Here is a 21,747-nt window from a genome sequence, read left to right on the forward strand (position 1 = left end):
TCTTAGTGAGTACTAGCAGAGTATAGTACCACTAGAGATTCCAGCATAGCTGCGCAGCTCCTGGTCAATGGCAGTGCTAGTGTGCTACTGCAAGTATGGAACCTACAGTCAACAGATCCACACGAGAACCAACAGGACTACAGAGCAGCTGGTGCAATCCTAAGACGTCGAGACCCAAATTAGCAGATGTATTGCAGTCACACGAGCTACACGGGCGCTGAGATACACGGATCAATCGAGATTCCACTGCCACGGCATCTCGCAGAACTTAGATCTAAACAGCTCGATTTCACACGCCACAGTGCAAACAACCACGGATCCAAGCGGCCGCGCACCACGCCACGGCCTGCAGCTAGCACTAGACAAAGCACCCGACATCGAAATCACAGATCGCGGAATCCCGGTCACGCGGGCCAGGATTCTGGCTCTCAAGCGTCTCCCCCGAGTCCCCACCACACACGGAACCATGAACACCCCCACGATCCGATCAGAAATCCCTCCCGAGGAAACCACGAATCAGCCCACGAGCAAGCCGAGCAGCCGCGATCCTCACTGAATCCAACTAGATCCGAAGCGCTACGCTACCGCCCCGCGAGAACAAAAAGCCCTCAAATCAGGCGCGGAACCAGCACGCCCCGCGCCGATCTGGGGAGCAGCCGCGCGCGGGCGGGAGGGGAAGCGGATGGGAGCAGGGGCCTCACCATCTCGGGCAAGCTCGCGCGCGTCGGAAGGGGACGAGGAGGAGGAATCCGCGGCGGAAGCGAAGCGAAGCGAAGAGGGGAAAGGGAAGGGCAGCGAGAGAGGACGGGGGCTGGCTGCTGGTGTGCTGCTAGGCTGCGTGCCCAGTGACCAGTGCTGCGGGGACGCCTCGTGTTTTGATGTGGTCGCCGGGTTTTCCACCGCGTAGCCCCCCGTGCGGTGCGGTGTGGTGCGGGAGGATGGGGTGGGTGGCTGCCCCGCGACGGAACGGAGCGGCTGCGGTCGTCGGATGGTTAGATGGACGGCCCCGATGGAGACACGTCGGCGCGGCGCGATGTCGCCCCAGGGGAGGTGGGCCGCCAGGCCCCGCGATGTAACGAAATTGGAGTACGTACGTATGTGCTACTTGCCTACTCGATTGATCATAGTGCACGTCACAGTTGAATTGCGCTGTGCTTTCTTTTGTGCCTTTTTTTTAGTTCCCGTGAGCTTTTTCTCATAATATTTCGTTCGTTTTCTTTTCCTCGAAAGAGATTTCGGAATGAGCATCCTTGGAAAATAATAAATGTAATAAATAAATACCAGGGGAATCAAAACCACAGAAAAGCAGCGGCAGCGGCGATCGACACCGACCGCGGGCCGTGGGCCGTGGCACCGGCCTTATCCTTTTCCTTTTTTCTTTATTAAATTGTTATTACTATACTTTTCTTTCGGCTGCTTTGCTAGCGTGTCGTCGCGTCTTGTGAGATGTCTGTCGTGCCGTCCTTGAAGCAGTACTACTAGTAGTAATCATGCACGCTGATCTGTGAGCAGAACATTAGCAGTCGAAGCGGGACACCATGGTTGCAAACACATCGCTGTTCAGTAGCCTGGACACCACGTGCACGCACAGAGAAACGAAACTGTCGTACTTTACATATGATGATGATCCCCTCCGATTCAGTGAAAAGAGCGACCAATTCGTCAGTTTTATTCGTGTCGTATACGTAGCAGCAACGTTACAGGAAGGAAGGAAGGAAACGATCCAAGAACGACTCGGTATATATCACCATTAACTACACACCAATGCTGCAAGCACCCTGCACCCCCGTAGTTCCGTACACGGTACACCTTGCATGCCGTACGCACGCATACGGTGTCCATACGTCACGGAATGGACGGAGCGACAATGCAAGCACTCATCATCCTCGTTCATCAGGCGGCGTGGTTGTTGAGGACGTCGAGCGTCAGCTCGCCGGGCTCGGTGGCCTGGAGGTCCACCTGCACGCCGTCCAGCTCCTTCCTGAACCCCTCGCGGGAGCTGGCGTACACCATCTTGCTCCTCACGCCCGCCGCCTCGGGGGACCAGACCACGAAGAAGATCTTGCTGCGCGGCGCCTCCCCGGTGGCGGTGGCGTCCTCGACGGTGAAGTCGTGGTCGTACACGGCGTAGCGGCAGTCGTCGGCGGGGAGGCTGGCGGTGAGGTCGCCGAAGCCGGCGCCCCGTTCGCCCACCTTGTCCACCACCACCCGCTGCAGCGCGTCGTCGACCTTGAACACCACGAAGCGGTGCGCGCGGCCGCCGCGCAGCTCCTGGAACCGCGCCACGCACTCCTCCGCCATCGCCACGCCGGACGCCGCGTTCGCCTGCAGTGCAATGCAACAATCCAGTAACTGAAATGAAAACGTGCTCCTGCAGATCGAGTCCAGATTGGGAATCGAGAGAGCACGTACCATTGTGTCTAGTCGCGTCGGAGCCCGCCGGGCGGTGTGGAGAACTGGAGAAGGGAACTGAAAGATTCAAGTCAATTCAACGACGATCACAGCAACAGCATGCAACCTTGTAGCTTTGCAAGTAGCCGCAGTAGTGTTGCGGTGTCAATGGACAATGGTTCTCAATGGACGTGCTTTAATAGCTCGCGACCTTGCCGGATCCATGGCCGTGTCAAAGATGTCACTGTCGGGTTATCAGAACAAAAGATGTCACAGTCGAGGAAGTAATCAGAGAGGAAGAAGAGGTGTACTGTACACGTGTGAGCACCGGGGAGAGCGGCCGGAGCCTAGTCTGTTCTAGACGCCTGTACGTGGCACTCGGCAGTCGGCACAGAGCGCGCGTGTCTTGTCGCCGCGGCCTCTGAACCGTGGTTGGTTCGGTACTTACAGCTAAACACCGCCCAGAGCGTGCCAACCCATCCTGATTAAGCGATTGCTATTAATAATTGGGCAGCATCCACATCCAACACGTGTTTCTGTCGGCGTGAGTTACGCGGTTGATCAAGAGTTCCGAGCGTTGCTTGGGCCGTCTTGTCTCGCCGTCCGTCTTGGACAGGGCTGTATCTACATGCAAGGCCGGATTGCGCGAGGCCGGGGCCCGGATTGCAGTTCCTTTTGTAGAGATGGAACTGCTTACATGTTAAGTGCCATGAGTGCTCAATTGAACATTGCTCTTTCTTTTATTTGAGCCGCTTCATCTACGCGGTGCTAATCATACCCAACGACATTTCTTATACAATTAACATTTGTTCTTTTGATTTCTGCATATTTCTATTTGTCAGAGTTACAAGAATCTATTTTTGGTCCTTCAACCTTCAAGTGTGCAGGATTTATTCTCACCGCTGTTTGATGAAACTTGCCTTCTACCTGTTTAGAGATATTGCAACTTTTCGAGGAACCTTGAACATTTTCAAAATTAAGCTAGTGATCAGTGAATGATGGTGTCACTTGGAGCCAGAGCTGCATCAGTAAGTGCTGAATCAATTTTGGAATATTGCAGTAAAATGTTGTACTTCACTAGTATTACTACCTTGTTCAAGCATTGCTTCCTGAAATTGCTGCTGGTTACAGGAAAGTTAGTTTTAGTTCGCTTAATTGTGGCCGGTGAAGGTATGCTTGTAGTTGCTAAATTTAATTGCCACAGATCTGTATATTTCAGTGTGTGAAAGTTACTTCAAGAGCATGAATGTTGCTCCTTTATGCTGTGTGAAGAAAACTGAGCTAGCTCGGTTGATCGAGGACGTGAATAATGTAAACCGTAACTAGTAGCCTATAAAATTGTGAGATGAAACTATGTGTTGAGAGAGACTGCCTGTGTTTTATTTATGAATCCAAATATGTAAAGCTAGCACTATTGGAAATTGTGAGATTAATACACTAAGAATTGCGTCCTAACAATAACGAGTGCTTCATACTAATTTGATGGACCGTATTCCTAGGGCGACCTTGGCTTGACTACCCAATTCCAATACTTTTCTGTTTGCGTGACGACTGCTCCATGCATATTTCTGTTTCTGATCAGTTTCATTTGCTTACCGCGTAAGACTACCCGAAAATGTAATCACACAGCTCTTCAAACGCGGGGTTACAGGTCCACCGCGCAGGTGCCTTCAGCGTATCCCAAGATTATTGATCTTCTTTTTTCTTTTTCTTTTTCTTTTTTTGCGAATTAAAGCTTCATTCATTCATCAGGGAGTATGAGAATTACACGCTTCAGCCAACAGGTTCACAATACAGGCCGGAGCAATTTGCACTCTCCCAGCCTGGTGTCACCTGTGACTTGCTTTGCTAGTACACGAGCTATGCGATTACAGGAGCGGCTAGCATACAACAAAGAATTGGCGCCAGACAAGTTCTCTGAAAATCCCTGCTCGCCCACAGTCTGACCAGCTCCTGATTGTCTGTCTCCAGTTGGAGCTTCACCACCGCCTTCTCCTTGGCAAAGAGCATTCCATCACGGCAGGCCAAGGCTTCCATCGTCAATGTTAGATAATCTCTTCTTTGTGTAAATATACAGTAAGGAAAGACGACATTAAAAAGGCTTCATGCTGTGGTACTGTAGCTGTTGTAGAGACAGGTGTCGAACGGCTCACCTGTCGGACTGTAGCCACATGCAGGGACAGGCACACAAGTCAGTTCTGCTGTGTTATCTAGTCATTGTTGCAGCATGATAGCTGTACTATGACTAGATGGATAAAGTTGTATATATAGTTTGCCACTGTAACTCAACAAAGGGAGTTCAGATTTGCCATCTTCTATACAGGCTTCGGCCAATGCTGGTGCTTGTACTGTGTGTATGCTCTGTTCTCCCTCTTCTTCAACCTCTGGCCATAATGTGTGTGGTCGGACAACGCTTGTTCGTGGTCGGCTTAGCTAGTGAGTGCTCGACAACACTAGCGGGTGCTCGACAAGACTGGTGAGTGATCAACTCACCTGAGCCGGTAATCCTGTGGGCTAACAAGTGGTATCAGAGCCGTACAAGCGCCATCACCGGACTAACCGCTGGCAATGACGAACGGTTAAAAAATGGACGACGGCAGTGGCACTGCTGTGGCTGCCCAACCATGATTGTAGGTCGTTGTTCACACGGTGCGGGAGGTCAGCGGCACCAGTTGACCGACGCTGACTCGCACCAACTATAGAGAGTGGTCGGTGACCATGAAGGTCAAGCTCAGAGCCCGACGGCTCTGGAATGATGTTGACAAGGTCACCGACAATGAGGAAGATAACATGTCAACGTTGGAGGCTATCATCGCTGCTGTACCGGCGGAGTACAGGGAGCCGTTCGGGGCGAAGAGCTCTGCTAAGGAGGCGTGGGAGGCTATTACGGCGATGAGCGTTGGTTCCGACCGCGCAAAGAAGGATGGTGAAATGATGGAGGACTTCTCCCTCCGCCTGCAGACGCTCATCAACAAGCTGAAGAGCCATGGCGTCACCATCGACGAAGAGAAGGCGGTCTCCAAGTACCTCCACTCCATGCCGGCATTGTACATCTAGATCGCTCTCTCCATAGAGACAATGCTGGACTTATCCACCCTCACCATTGAGGATGTGACAGGTCGTCTGCGGACGGTGGACGAGCGCCTAGATCAGGCGACAACAACGAAGGACAACGACAAACTACTGCTGATAGAAGAGAAGTGGGCTGCTCGGAGAAACTCCGGGAAGGTAGCCTTCTCCAGCCACGTTGGCGATGGCAAGCGTCGTGGCAAGGCTTCTTCGGAGAAGAAGAAGCAGGTCGACCCCAACGCCTATCGGCGCTGTAGGGAAGATGGGCCATTGGGCACGGGAGTGCCCAAATCGCAAGCAGGAGAAGAAGGCTGAGGCTCATCTAGCGCAAGCTAATGATGACGATGAGGTCACTGTCCTGATGACGACGTTCTGTGCATTGACAACGTCGAGGCCGAGGAGAGGAAAGAGACGACGACGGTGGAAGGACCTAGGAAGACCCTAAAGGCTATCAACCTCGATGAACACGCGCCCAAGTCCACCTTGGATGTGTGGCGCGCCGACCAGGAGCAGCGGTGGTATCTAGACTCTGGTGCCAGCAACCACATGACGGGTTCCAAAGCATCCTTCTCTGAGCTCGACGACGATATTACCGATACGGTGAAGTTTGGCGATGGCTCACGGGTGACAATCCAAGGGCGCGTCACCATCATCTTTAGGTGCCAGAATGGGGAGCAGCGTGTGCTAACGGATGTATATTACATCCCGCAGCTGCGTTCCAGCATCATCAGCATTAGTCAGCTTGATGAGCGCGATAGCGAGGTACTGATCAAGGACAAAGTCCTTAGGATCAGGGAACGGGAGCAGCGACTTATCGCCAAGGTGAAGAGGTCCCTGAACTGGTTGTACCTGCTCAATCTGAAGGTAGAGCAGCCGGTGTGCCTGGCGGCAAGGCGCATCGAGGAACCATGGATGTGGCATGCCCGGTTCGGACATCTCAGCTTCGACGCGCTTGGTCAGCTAGAGAAGATGGTCCGAGGGCTACCCCACATCAAGCACGGAGGCGAGCTGTGTGATAGCTGCCTAGCCAAGAAGTAGAGGAGGCTACCATTCCTAAGGCGGCCAAGTATCGTGCGAAGGACGCTCTCGAGCTCATCCACGGCGACCTCTGTGGGCCGATCACGCCAGCTACAAACGGTGGTCGGCGATACTTTCTCCTGCTCATGGATGATTGCAGTCGCTACATGTGGCTATAACTCCTGACGAGCAAGGACGAAGAGGCGGCGGCGATCAAGAAGTTCAAGATGCGTGCGGAGGCCGAGAGCGGCAATAAGCTCCACGTGCAGAGTTCTGATCGCGGCGACGAATTCACTTCGGTGGTGTTCGCTGCATACTGCGCGGATCAAGGTGTGGTGCGACACCACACCACACCGTACTCGCCACAACAGAATGGCATGGTGAAGAGATGGAACCAAATGGTGGTTGGCATGGCTCAATCCATGATGAAGGCCAAAGGCATGCTGGCAAGATTCTAGGGTGAGGCGGTGAACACGGCGGTGTTCATCCTCAACCGTGCTCTGACCAAGGCCCTAACGGGCAAGATGCCGTTCGAAGCTTGGTATAGGCGCAAGCCGAGCGTGTCCTTCCTCTGGACATTCGGCTACATCGGCCACGTCAGGAAGACAAAGCCGATCCTCATCAAGCTAGAGGACAGGAGCACATTGATGGTGTTTCTAGGCTACGCGGAGGGTACCAAGGCGTACCAGCTCTACGACCCAAGAGGAGACAAAGGTACTTGTCTCACGCGACGTCGTGTTCGACGAGAAGGCGGCTTAGGACTAGAACAGTCCAAGCACGGGGGAAGTTGGCGGCTTCACCAGCACCTTCGTCGTCGAGCACCTGGTCATCCATGGTGGTGGAGACGTTGGGGAACAGGTGTTGAGCACTTCGAAAGGGGTGCCGAGCACTCCAGCGGCAGAGCCGAGCAATCCTGGAGTAGTGCCGAGCACTTCGAGAGGGATGTCGAGCACTCCGAGAGGAGTGTCGAGCACTCCTAGAGGGATGTCGAGCATGCCAAGAGTGGTGCCAGGAGGTTCTGTAGTGGTGGCGACCACTCTAGGATGGGTGCCGAGCACTCCCGTAGCGGAGCCAAGCAGTCTTGTAGTGGTGCCGACCACTCCTAGACTGAGGCTGAGCATTCCTACAATGGTGCCGAGCACCGTAGGAGTAGTGACGAGCTATCTAGAAGTAGTGCCGAGCACTGCAACCAGGGTGACGAGCACTCAGGCGGAACAGGAAACTCCATCAACACTGATAGGGCCTGCGGAACTAGCATGAAGGTGAGGAGGTGCGGTTCCGTAGGCTGGACAACATCATCGACGGCATAGGGCCCTCAGGACTGGCTGGTCGGCTGCTCAATGACCAAGAGCTGCTGCTCGTCAGTGCAGAGGAACCACCCACATTTGCACTGGCCGAGCACGATGGAAACTGGCGATGGGCGATGCTAGAGGAGTGTGACAGAACCGCCCAATTTATACAAGATCAAGTACGGTTATCCCCGCTAACACGTTGACACACCCATACTTTCACTCATATAAACCCGGTAGTCCGCCGAGTGTCCCGAAAGACCTCGGTAAATCAACATCACAACCAAGATCGCGTGATTAAGCAAATACACATCACATACATCGGGTTGCAGCGGAAATAATATTACAAAGGGGTTAACAAATAATAGTACAAGTTTGGGTTTCAAAATCGCTTAGTGAAAACAACATAGCTTTCAAATGATTACATTAATATAAGTTCCAAATATATTGCTAGCATAGTGACATCATCCGACAAAAGCATATAGATGAGAAGTAAGTATAGAATCACCGAGCCCATCGGTGGTTAGCCACCATCATCAACAGGTCGAGAACATCACCTGCAACAAGGTGGGATAAACCCTGAGTACTCGAATGTACTCAGCCAGACTTACCCGTCTTAAACCAAAATAAAGTGACACCAAGGATTATGCAAGGCTTTCTTTAGTGGGCTAGCTGACTTGTTTGCGAAAAGCATAAGCTATCATGAAGAAACCATTTTAAGTACTTTGCATCATCTTTATTATGACCTATCCATCTAGGTAAGCACCTGTACTATAGCAATCACTTGATTAACCAATAACATCCAGTTACCAATTTATATTTAGCATATCCCGTACCATCCAGATAACCATCATTGTTCCATAATAATTACTACGATGCAGTAACTCGAGTCAAGTGCTCACTATCCAGGAGCGATGGCGATTCGAATCGATTCCTAACTAGCTGGTGATTTATTCCTTACACAAACCTCACTCACCCGCTAAAGTGAGATATTGATCACCGAGTCAACTTTCCAGGTATCTCGAGTTTGCCAGGAACCACATGTACCCGGGGGCCGACCGACTGCACTTTGGCCTTATCATCCCGCCCCCGTGTCCTACCACACCTGCTCCGGCACAGTGCGTTGCGGGCAATCTACTCGGCCCGAAAAATCTCCCTAGCTTCGCGGTCGGAAGGTACTTTATCCGGCCAGCTAAATGTAAGGCATGCGTTCAACATGACTCGAGGCCCAACAACGATCGGTCCTTAATCGACACAGACGGAAACTAACAGCACCCCAGAACCCTGTCTGGTTGCCTCCAACTTTTTCCGTCCGGTCTCCAATTATCCATCACACATGGTTAATTCCAGGATATCATTCTTTCCATAGCTAAATTCTTCCAGTAACCACCTATAATGTAGGTGACCGGATATCACCGATCGCTATCGGTCTAAGCAAGGCTAAGCAGTTATTCAATCCTGACCTAACAGGGTAAAAAGGTAATAAGGTAGGCAAGGATAGTAATAAATGCATCAACGGTTTCAATCAACTCCTACAACTTAATGCAACAATATATAACTCATATATAGAAAGAATTGCTTTTATAAATTAGGAGACTTATAATGCTCCGGGGCTTGCCTAGGATCCGCCACAAGTCAGTTCAGTTAGCTTGCACCGTCCTGGTGACATCATAGGTCCTAACACTTGCTTAGTCCTTCTATCTTCGGGATAGATCCATCAAACACCGTCTTCGGGTTTGGCTCCAACATCACGTCCTTCACGTGGTACATCTAGCGTACCTAGATGAGATGCAATATGCAAGTGCATAAATATGAAGAATAGTACCATGAGACGCATCACAAAATAGCAAGCAAGACAAGCATAGTTTACACTAACACACTTAACAATATACAAGCAAACACTATAATTGGAATCTGCCAATTTCTGGACATGCAAACAGCAGCTACAAGATTTAGCTATAACTAGAGTTATACAAATCCAAATGACTTGCAAGAAGACATTATGGAAAGCTTATGAAATTTTCTACAATTCATATTAAATCATCTTAGCATAATTCTCAAGTTAACTAAGTCAAATATATCCATTTACAGAAACTGGTCTACAATTGACAGAAAACAGCCATTTCTGAAACCCAACTTTAAACAGGCATAACTCTTAAACCACTAGGCCAAATACCACCAAATTTTAACAGCAGCTAGATACATGGATTATCTACAACTTTTGTATAAACAAGTTTCACAACAAGGCACATTATCATAAAGAACTTTGCTAGGTTCCCAGATCTGTCCATAAACCACATCGGCAAGAAAATAATTATTAACTCACATTACAAACACATAATTGGGCAAGACCAACTTTACCAACATTTCACACATGACTAAAGAACACCAGAAAACCTAGTATCCATGACCAAATAAATTCTTTTAATGCATTTCTTAATTTATTTTAGATAACAAGGTGACTTAATGAACATATACCAAAAGGGCACAATAACTTCTACAAAAATTACAGTGGCTCACATATCCTCTCAATAGTCTACTGTACAAATTTCACTTCATTTGGATATGTACAGCAACCTCTATGAAAAAGACAAGTTGCTAAAGCAAGAATTCATGTGAGAGCAAGATAAACCAATAACTCACTCATACTTCATCCAATACTCATGAAATTTTTACCACACATCAACTATCACATGAGTAGCATGCCACAAAAATTTCACTTCATTTGGAGCCCTAGATCTACATGTTATGAAAAATAACAAATTCAACTAGCATTACAACCTTACTGCACAAATCTATTTTTACCTGCTAAAATATTTAAACTAAAACATGCCATATTATAGATCCACTGCATAGACAATTTCACAAGGATTCCAAAAAGTCCTCATTTACTATTTTACGAATTTCCTATGAATTACTATGAATTTCCAAAGTTCTTGCAAAATAATTACAAACCAGTCCTTACGGTACTATTCACATGAGTCACTGACTTCGCAGTTAGGACCCTGAACTTCGTCGAATTCTAGTAGGAGGTCCCTGACGGGATTTTGAGCAGGGGAGGCTGTCGGAGCTCGCTGCTCCGGCCGTAGGAGGCCATGCCGTCGGCGGCTGAGGGGCGGGGGAGCACCAGGGGTCCCGCGCGCGCCCGCTGGTGGTCACGGATGGCCGAGAGGTGGCCCGAGGTGGACCGGCCATGTGCACCGGCGGTCGGAGGCGACGGCGGTCGGCGACTGCGGTGCTCCCAACGTGGTTTTGGACGGCGAGCACGAGCACGAGATGCAGGAGGTGAAGGCGAAGCTGCTGGTAGTCCTCAGGAGGAGTGGAGAGGCGCGGAGTAGCGGGAACGCAGTGACCGTGGAGCTCGGCGGCGGCGTCCATGGCAACCGCAGCCATGGCGAGAGCAGAGGAAGTGAGGGCGAGTGGGAGGGCGAGCAAGTGAGAGCAGGGAGGAGTGGGGAGCGTCTGGCGCGCGTTATGGAGGAGCAGAGCACAAGGAGGCGCGCGGCACGCGGCGGAGAGCAGGGGCGCAGCTCGGGCATGGCTGCCATGCACGGCCACGTGTCGTTCACAGAGGCATATTCCCGAACAGGTGGCGGGCAGCAACGTGGGCACGGTGGGCGCTGTTATTGGGCCATCTCTGGGCTGATTAAGACCTTGGGCCCAAAACGAAGTTTGAAGCCCGCGAACTGCTCTACATTTTTCATTTAGAGACCAAGGTCATTAGAGCTCTTCAACAGCGGGTAATTAAGCCACAAACTGCTAGTGTCAGCGCCTTGATAATGGTCACGGAAATTCACTTTCGGAGGTCAAAACTCGGTCAAACTCAGTGCAACTTTTTGCATGCTCTTCTCCATAGTATAACCTTCAACTTCTCTTTTTGGACCAACTCAAGTTGCTTAATGAATTTCGGAGAACGCGGAATGCCAACGTCGTTGCTTAGCGAAACTGACTTAGAATAATTCTAAGTGTTGAAATCAGCAGCAGGTTCCAACTTCGAGCCTCTAGTTTGACTTATTTCCAAGTTGATCTAGCTCTTGGTCCAAAAACAAAGTTTGTTCTACATGATATGTACTACAACTTTTATTTAAGGTCCAACCTCAAAAATGGTATAGAACCTACTGTTCTACTTTGACCAAAGTAGGATCACGATGATACTTAAATTATCCTTTTTGATCCATTGGAGCATTTTCTTGGTATTTGCTCAACATGAACCCTTCATGACTTTTGTTGTAGAGTTCATCTAGAGTAATTTGGGCAAGGTTGCAAGGTTTGGTGAACAATCTAGAATTCCATTCACTTTATAAAACGATCCAAGCAAGGACATAACTTGTCATTTCATGTGACTTCTTGATTCCAAACTTCACGAAACTTTTCCATGGATCAATATAGATGGTTATTGATGTGAGACACATGAAGATATTCCAATAACACCACCCAAGCATATATCTTGAAAAGGGGTCTATAGGCGAGCAAAGGTGCAATCTCCAAGTTTAGGTTGGGGCTCGTTTCTATAGGTTCGACCTTAACATCTTCATCATCACTTAATATACCATGTTTTAGCTCAAACCCATTGCTTAACTGGTGGCAAACACCTGGGGTGTTACAGCCCTCCCCCCTTAAAAGAATCGCGTCCCGAGATTCAGGACGAAAGACTTTTGTGGAAGAGAGACATGCTACCAGTTTCCCATATCAGCCAGAGCTTTAGGCTACATAGCTTCAAGCATAAGAGAGGCTAATTTGGTCAAGACACTTTCTGATACTTGTCCTTTGTAGTAAGTTTTGTCTGAAGAATTTCCTTCGTTGGCCTTCATGAAGTATTGTTACTTTGGGAGGAATCCAAGATAGCAATGTCCTACGTACTTCGTCCTCGATGTACGAAGAGCGATACAAACGTAGACTAAATACTTGCAGCATCTACTTCCCAAGTGGATATAGCACATACCATATGGACTTTGCACTAGACCGCAGTCGGTTGACGGATATTTCTTGCAACGGTGCTATATTTGCTCCCAAGGTTTGAAAAGCAGTTCTCTATTAAAGTGGCTTGAGCACAACTTCTCGTAAAGGATGTGATCATAAACGGGTAAACGTCCTTTGAGGGTATGAGAAGCTAGTTAACCAATATCCAAACTAGTTGTAGCGGTGCAATCACTTAGATGTCAACTGATGGAAAGCTACATAATGTTCCATGTGCGCAGTGCTCTTTCTTTGATAACAATATTGTATGGTCTGAGTCTACCGAGTGAGTGGTAAACGTAATAGCTGACTCTGTCGGCTCAACGTTCTCGATGATCATTCCTTAGGGAGCCTTGGGATCCAAGTTGCAACAGTGATCTAGGTGGAATCTGATGCAACCTCTTGGGTAAAAACACATATAAGGTACCAAAGGCATGTCAGCATTGGAGAACCATTGATGTAGAAGGATGTTAGCGAGGCTTGGAGGACAAAACAAGTTGCAAGTAATCACAAAACTAGGGACTAGTTCACTACCAAGCAGGTTGAGCACAATTTGCCTTCGTGGTGCAGTTGCACAGCAAGTTGGGTTGACTTGCATCGTAGCAAAACTAGCTTTCTTACTACATTTGTCGTCGAAGCTTCCATTCTAAGGCCAATCAATATCTCAAAAACCACAGTCCAAAAATCCACGGTTTGACACCTTTCCAATTACTTTCGAATTGCAAGGGCACAATTTGACTTCTAGAACACTTTGACTGCTTACGCATTGCTGATCTAAGAGGGCAAAAGCAAGGCACATAGGGGTGCAATTAGTCTTCTCAAGGGTATATAAAGGATTATCTAATGGCAAGACAATGATCGTGTTGCCAATCTTGGCATCAATTGTAAACACAACTTTCTCAGGTGAAGGATGATCGCAGTCGCCGCGAAATTGCAGATTCTGTACCCTTTTGTTTTCTATTCATATCTCACAAACTACTGCTCCAATATGCACAAATTTTGGTGGGCATGTAGATCCATGGGTCTTCTAACTACTCACCAAAATTCAACTCAAACGGACACCGTTTGTCCATCCAAACAATTCATCTACCAAAACTGTTGTGTTCTGAAATGGCAGCAAACCGAGCCGACAAGATATCTCTCAAATCCGATGTTTTACTCAACCAATACTCAAACCAACTTAAGACATTGAAGGGTCCTAAGCGAGGAATGAGATCACCAAGTTTGGGGTCAATCCAACTTCGTTTGAGTCACTAATCGCCGGCTTGAAGATAACCGGTTTAGTACCATAAAATCTGGACATATTTCGTGTTCTCCCTTTTCTTTGCTTTCACACGTTGAGGTGTGTGTTTTGCACTCTCTAACCTTTCTCATAGCAGCAGCAGCCTTTCCCTAGCTAAGGATGGAGGCTAGAGTTTTCCTCACATGCTTCTCTGGTAATACTTCAACCATCGTTCTAGACACCAACTAGACTATGCACAAGCATTAGGACTTGTGGGCTGTTTTCGCATGGCACAAAAGCATTAGTCCACATGTAGGGCATTTCCTACATAGACAAGGAACCATTCCTATATATCCTTCGGCACTTCATCCAATAGAGTCCGGACACATGTGTAATTAGCACCTTAGGGCATAAAGATGCTAACTAAAATCAGGGACGTGCTTTCACTAGCTCCTACCTAGCCGATACCACGTCTTGTACTATCTACGTGATCGTCCAAGATGGAATTGACTGGATAGCACATTTAGAGAGGAAGTAGCACTTGCATTGCGGGGCCAGGTTTGCTGTTTCCTTGATCAACATTGTCCTGTGAGATCTGGTCTTCATAGTTACCAAATAGTTGTTACCTATCTGAAGACTAACTTTCCTACTGGTAACAAATCAGTTGTCCCTCAACACTAAAAAGGTTCCAAATCTTCACTCTTGATAATAAAAATTTTGGTCGAAGCCTACAGATGGTCGCCATTGAAGTCAGCAGAAAAGGGGTCACATCGAGAAGGTCGATTCATCTACGTCATCCTTATGCACCTAAAGATTGAGAATTTGGACAGGAATCTCATATATACCAGGTGATCTATTATAGCACATAATCTCCTGGTCCATTCATTATCCGACTGATAACTTGTTCAACCTTAAGTGTGGTGCACCTTTTTGATCCAATGAAAATGACATAAGTTGCTCACTAGATGATCGATGTCATTACAGGGACAGTCACATCGAGTAGAGTCACTTATCTACCACCTCTTGCAGTCTGTTTATGTTCCTGTTAGTGACCTGTTCTTCAAAGGTTAACCATTGGACGACTTCACAAGGGAGTCCTATTGCATCTAGTTCGACATATATATCTCTTGACATGATAAGGAGAGATAACCAAGGAAGAGCTCAAGTGAGAATAACATATCGGTGTAGTTCTATAATGGATCATGACTAGAAACCTCGATACCAGCGCGTGCCGAGCAGCACAGCCTTGTGTGTGCACCCACGGGAGGCTCTCGGTTTCGTCGTGGCACCATAGATCGCTAATCGTGGCACCATTACTGAACATATAACCTACAAGAAATCTCACATGGCACAAATTGGGTTGCATAGGAGCAAGCACTACGCAAAGGAGGGACAGCAAACAAAGGTAGTCATAAGGTTAGGAGTCAATAAACAGGGGATCCGAAGATCAAAACACGACGCAAGAGAGCATAGCTTAATTGCCAAAGACCACTGAGCAGGGGACTTCTTGCCAAATTTCCATATACGTCTTGTGCCCACCAAGTGATTACCAGGTCAAGATTAACATGCGATTTGGTCCTGTCGAGCAGCAACATGAGATCAAGACTGATAAATGTCCAGAGACTTGAGAGATTTGGAGACAAAAATAAACAAGATTCAAGGGACAGAGCCAATGCACTGACTAAGGATTCAGTTGTTAAAGCAATGACAGGATCTGCGAGGAAAAGGTTCCAAAGCAGGGTAGATAGCGATTAGCGTTGCACCAGATCATCAGTAGAAGGAGCAATGAGATCTATCAAGGATTTCTTGCAAGGTCCTCCCACACAGGAGCGGGACAACCACAAAACATGCGAGCAAAGAAGGGAGCTAAGCTTGGGTCGAAGGTCAAGCAAAGGCATGGATAAAGGTCTTCGTAGCACAACGTTCAAGGGCTAGCAATCACGTGCACAGGCTTAGGTTCCTAAGAGAGAACTTAGTTGGAGACGACCACCATGAGATTATCAAAACTTGGACACTATTCTAGGATAGCGCTCTTCCACACTCATATGCTTACTGAGGACAAAAGGGTGACAACTACGGCACTACCGAGATAACGAGCATCCACGCCTACATCATGGTCTTAAGCGAGCATTTCGAAACACTCAATCCGATTAGCTTAAGCGACTATTACTAAGCACAAAGCTCACACCTAACAAGTAGTCACCTACAACAACACTGCTACACATATCATGCAAAACATGGTGGTAAAGTATTGTTATCTTTTATTTACTTCTTACTGAGTAGGTGGATATCTCTATAAAACAAGTTTTATTTACATTTAGCAATTTAGTTTTCAAAGGGGTGAAGTTTTTGCTAATTAATAACTTGTCCTCTATTTCCTTTGGAAGCAATCATACAAGGCAAAGCTAATCACATCCTATCTTCAAGCACAACTATTCAAGCAACATGGTACCATGCATTTTGTCTAGCTTCACACAGAGAAGATAGTAACATCACATTGATCACAAGTTACTTAGTATTAGAACAAGGTGAGGGAAGCATATTTATGCACAAGCACAATCATGATGCATGCTTGTCCTATTCGTCCTCACAAAATTGCCAGCCTAAGGTGGCAATCACGTTCTATGTCGGTGGCATAACACATACTCTCTCGATATATAGCTAGTCGTCAGCTACATTCAATCTACGCATTCGTGGTTAGCGTACCTGCAGGCAAATTCATTGCAGCCCATTCCCACAAGAGATAAATAAGCACACAATGAAAGCAGTAAACTAAGATACTTTCCATATATACATCCCCAGATATATATACTTCGGTGTCCATAGCTACCCGGTAGATATAACCACAATTAAGTACCTTCATATATACATGTGTGTAACATGTAAATATTCCAGTAACCACAGCTAACTCTCCCCTAGACCGATAGTTGAACGGTCATGCTCTCACAACTCACACTTACCTGGGCGTAGAGGCAATTGATCCATACATTACCATTCAAGTGAACGGCATCCATACAATAGCACGCCGTATGGACGACGAAAGAAAAATTGCAATACAGTACATCCCCCAAAGTTAGTACTTAGATAGCCACCTAATAGTCCTTAACTGGGCATAAAGGAGGATGTCGCTAGCATAGTTTTGCAAATAAGTTTTGTTAAATTTGCCTGATAGCTAAAGTTTTAGTTAAAATAGACCTTTTAAAACCAAAACTTGGCTTTTAAAATTATGTACCTGACAGTATTATGCTTAATCTCGCTCTGATACCAGCTGTGACAGAACCGCCCAATTTATACAAGATCAAGTACGGTTAGTCCCCGCTAACACGTTGACACACCCATACTTTCACTCATATAAACCCGGTAGTCCGCCGAGTGTCCCGAAAGACCTCGGTAAATCAACATCACAACCAAGATCGCGTGATTAAGCAAATACACATCACATACATCGGGTTGCAGCGGAAATAATATTACAAAGGGGTTAACAAATAATAGTACAAGTTTGGGTTTCAAAATCGCTTAGTGAAAACAACATAGCTTTCAAATGATTACATTAATATAAGTTCCAAATATATTGCTAGCATAGTGACATCATCCGACAAAAGCATATAGATGAGAAGTAAGTATAGAATCACCGAGCCCATCGGTGGTTAGCCACCATCATCAACAGGTCGAGAACATCACCTGCAACAAGGTGGGATAAACCCTAAGTACTCGAATGTACTCAGCCAGACTTACCCGTCTTAAACCAAAATAAAGTGACACCAAGGATTATGCAAGGCTTTCTTTAGTGGGCTAGCTGACTTGTTTGCGAAAAGCATAAGCTATCATGAAGAAACCATTTTAAGTACTTTGCATCATCTTTATTATGACCTATCCATCTAGGTAAGCACCTGTACTATAGCAATCACTTGATTAACCAATAACATCCAGTTACCAATTTATATTTAGCATATCCCGTACCATCCAGATAACCATCATTGTTCCATAATAATTACTACGATGCAGTAACTCGAGTCAAGTGCTCACTATCCAGGAGCGATGGCTGATTCGAATCGATTCCTAACCAGCTGGTGATTTATTCCTTACACAAACCTCACTCACCCGCTAAAGTGAGATATTGATCACCGAGTCAACTTTCCAGGTAATCTCGAGTTTGCCAGGAACCACATGTACCCAGGGGCCGACCGACTGCACTTTGGCCTTATCATCCCGTCCCCCGTGTCCTACCACACCTGCTCCGGCACAGTGCGTTGCGGGCAATCTACTCGGCCCGAAAAATCTCCCAGCTTCGCGGTCGGAAGGTACTTTATCCGGCCAGCTAAATGTAAGGCATGCGTTCAACATGACTCGAGGCCCAACAACGGTCGGTCCTTAATCGACACAGATGGAAACTAACAGCACCCCAGAACCCTGTCTGGTTGCCTCCAACTTTTTCCGTCCGGTCTCCAATTATCCATCACACATGGTTAATTCCAGGATATCATTCTTTCCATAGCTAAATTCTTCCAGTAACCACCTATAATGTAGGTGACCGGATATCACCGATCGCTATCGGTCTAAGCAAGGCTAAGCAGTTATTCGATCCTGACCTAACAGGGTAAAAAGGTAATAAGGTAGGCAAGGATAGTAATAAATGCATCAACGGTTTCAATCAACTCCTACAACTTAATGCAACAATATATAACTCATATATAGAAAGAATTGCTTTTATAAATTAGGAGACTTATAATGCTCCGGGGCTTGCCTGGGATCCGCCACAAGTCAGTTCAGTTAGCTTGCACCAGTCCTGGTGACATCACAGGTCCTAACACTTGCTTAGTCCTTCCATCTTCGGGATAGATCCATCATACACCGTCTTCGGGTTTGGCTCCAACATCATATTCTTCACGTGGTTCATCTAGCGCACCTAGATGAGATGCAATATGCAAGTGTATGAATATGAAGAATAGTACCATGAGATGCATCACAAAATAGCAAGCAAGGACAAGCATAGTTTACACTCACACTTAAGTACTTTGCGATGCTTAACTTAACCATCACACAATCTATCATGCTAAGATGGCAAAGAAGACGACAACACCAAGCATGACACAAGTTTTCTCAAGATCTCATGTGCTCTAACTCAGTCATCACTCAAGGCATAAGTCACACTTAACAATATACAAGCAAACACTATAATTGGAATCTGCCAATTTCTGGACATGCAAACAGCAGCTACAAGATTTAGCTATAACTGGAGTTACACAAATCCAAATGACTTGCAAGAAGACATTATGGAAAGCTTATGAAATTTTCTACAATTCATCTTTAATCATCTTAGCATGATTCTCAACTTAACTAAGCCAAATATATTCATTTACAGAAACTGGTCTACAATTGACAGAAAGCAGCCATTTCTGAAACCCAACTTTAAACAGCTATAACTCTTAAACTACTTGGCCAAATGACACCAAATTTTAATAGAAGCTAGATACATGAATTATCTACAACTTTTGTATAAACAAGTTTCACAACAAAGCACATTATCATGAAGAACTTTGCTAAGTTCCCAGATCTGTCCATAAACCACATCGGCAAGAAAATAATTATTAACTCACGTTGCAAACACATAATTGGGCAAGACCAACTTTACCAACATTTCACACATGACTAAAGAACACCAGAAAACCTAGTGTCCATGACCAAATAAATTCTTTTAATGCATTTCTTAATTTATTTTAGATAACAAGGTGACTTAATGAACATATACCAAAAGTGCACAATAACTTCTACAAAAATTACAGTGGCTCACATATCCTCTCAATAGTCTACTGTACAAATTTCACTTCATTTGGATATGTACAGCAACCTCTATGAAAAAGACAAGTTGCTAAAGCAAGAATTCATGTGAGAGCAAGATAAACCAATAACTCACTCATACTTCATCCAATACTCATGAAATTTTTACCACACATCAACTATCACATGAGTAGCATGCCACAAAAATTTCACTTCATTTGGAGCCCTAGATCTATGGTTATGAAAAATAACAAATTCAACTAGCATTACAACCTTACTGCACAAATCTATTTTTACTGTAAAATATTTAAACTAAAACATGCCATATTATAGATCCACTGCATAGACAATTTCACAAGGATTCCAAAAAGTCCTCATTTACTATTTTACGAATTTCCTATGAATTACTATGAATTTCCAAAGTTCTTGCAAAATAATTACAAACCAGTCCTTACGGTACTATTCACATGAGTCACTGACTTCGCAGTTAGGACCCTGAACTTCGTCGAATTCTAGTAGGAGGTCCCTGACGGGATTTTGAGCAGGGGAGGCCGTCGGAGCTCGCTGCTCCGGCCGTAGGAGGCCATGCCGTCGGCGGCTGAGGGGCGGGGGAGCACCAGGGGTCCCGCGCGCGCCCGCTGGTGGTCACGGATGGCCGAGAGGTGGCCCGAGGTGGACCGGCCATGTGCACCGGCGGTCGGAGGTGATGGCGGTCGGCGACTGCGGTGCTCCCAACGTGGTTTTGGACGGCGAGCACGAGCATGAGATGCAGGAGGTGAAGGCGAAGCTACTGGTAGTCCTCAGGAGGAGTGAAGAGGCGCGGAGTAGCGGGAACGCAGTGACCGCGGAGCTCGGCGGCGGCGTCCATGGCAACCGCAGCCATGGCGAGAGCAGAGGAAGTGAGGGCGAGTGGGAGGGCGAGCAAGTGAGAGCAGGGAGGAGTGGGGAGCGTCTGGCGCGCGTTATGGAGGAGCAGAGCACAAGGAGGCGCGCGGCACGCGGCGGAGAGCAGGGGCGCAGCTCGGGCATGGCTGCCACGCACGGCCACGCGTCGTTCACAGAGGCATATTCCCGAACAGGTGGCGGGCAGCAACGTGGGCACGGTGGGCGCTGTTATTGGGCCATCTCTGGGCTGATTAAGACCTTGGGCCCAAAACGAAGTTTGAAGCCCGCGAACTGCTCTACATTTTTCATTTAGAGACCAAGGTCATTAGAGCTCTTCAACAGCGGGTAATTAAGCCACAAACTGCTAGTGTCAGCGCCTTGATAACTGGTCACGGAAATTCACTTTCGGAGGTCAAAACTCGGTCAAACTCAGTGCAACTTTTTGCATGCTCTTCTCCATAGTATAACCTTCAACTTCTCTTTTTGGACCAACTCAAGTTGCTTAATGAATTTCGGAGAACGCGGAATGCCAACGTCGTTGCTTAGCGAAACTGACTTAGAATAATTCTAAGTGTTGAAATCAGCAGCAGGTTCCAACTTCGAGCCTCTGTTTGACTTATTTCCAAGTTGATCTAGCTCTTGGTCCAAAAACAAAGTTTGTTCTACATGATATGTACTACAACTTTTATTTAAGGTCCAACCTCAAAAATGGTATAGAACCTACTGTTCTACTTTGACCAAAGTAGGATCACGATGATACTTAAATTATCCTTTTTGATCCATTGGAGCATTTTCTTGGTATTTGCTCAACATGAACCCTTCATGACTTTTGTTGTAGAGTTCATCTAGAGTCATTTGGGCAAGGTTGCAAGGTTTGGTGAACAATCTAGAATTCCATTCACTTTATAAAACGATCCAAGCAAGGACATAACTTGTCATTTCATGTGACTTCTTGATTCCAAACTTCACGAAACTTTTCCATGGATCAATATAGATGGTTATTGATGTGAGACACATGAAGATATTCCAATAACACCACCCAAGCATATATCTTGAAAATGGGTCTATAGGCGAGCAAAGGTGCAATCTCCTAAGTTTAGGTTGGGGCTCGTTTCTATAGGTTTGACCTTAACATCTTCA

The 21,747-nt window shown here is 46.8% G+C and overlaps 3 protein-coding genes across 3 annotated transcripts in view; 1 reads left to right on the forward strand and 2 right to left on the reverse strand.

The window, feature by feature from the left end:
* LOC136486465 (actin-depolymerizing factor 3) overlaps nucleotides 1-858 on the reverse strand; it is a 1,890-nt gene extending 1,032 nt beyond the window's left edge. Inside the window, exon 1 of the mRNA XM_066483392.1 lies at nucleotides 702-858. Within this exon, the coding sequence (XP_066339489.1) occupies nucleotides 702-704 (3 nt within the window). The 5' untranslated portion in view covers nucleotides 705-858. The remainder of the gene's footprint in view (nucleotides 1-701) is intronic.
* A 779-nt stretch (nucleotides 859-1,637) lies between these two features.
* On the reverse strand, nucleotides 1,638-2,571 carry LOC136486389 (actin-depolymerizing factor 3-like). Its single transcript, XM_066483301.1, has 2 exons — nucleotides 2,413-2,571; nucleotides 1,638-2,325 (listed from the first exon to the last, which is right to left on the reverse strand). Exons 1-2 carry the CDS (start codon nucleotides 2,413-2,415, stop codon nucleotides 1,894-1,896), a joined length of 435 nt encoding a protein of 144 aa, XP_066339398.1. The 5' UTR covers nucleotides 2,416-2,571; the 3' UTR covers nucleotides 1,638-1,893.
* A 2,538-nt stretch (nucleotides 2,572-5,109) lies between these two features.
* LOC136454976 (uncharacterized) lies at nucleotides 5,110-6,935 on the forward strand. Its single transcript, XM_066455199.1, has 4 exons — nucleotides 5,110-5,382; nucleotides 5,449-5,713; nucleotides 5,810-6,324; nucleotides 6,672-6,935. Exons 1-4 carry the CDS (start codon nucleotides 5,110-5,112, stop codon nucleotides 6,933-6,935), a joined length of 1,317 nt encoding a protein of 438 aa, XP_066311296.1.
* The last annotated feature ends 14,812 nt before the right edge of the window (nucleotides 6,936-21,747 follow it).

Source organism: Miscanthus floridulus, chromosome 1 (genome assembly GCF_019320115.1).
Source record: "Miscanthus floridulus cultivar M001 chromosome 1, ASM1932011v1, whole genome shotgun sequence".
NCBI classification, from domain to species: Eukaryota; Viridiplantae; Streptophyta; class Magnoliopsida; order Poales; family Poaceae; genus Miscanthus; species Miscanthus floridulus.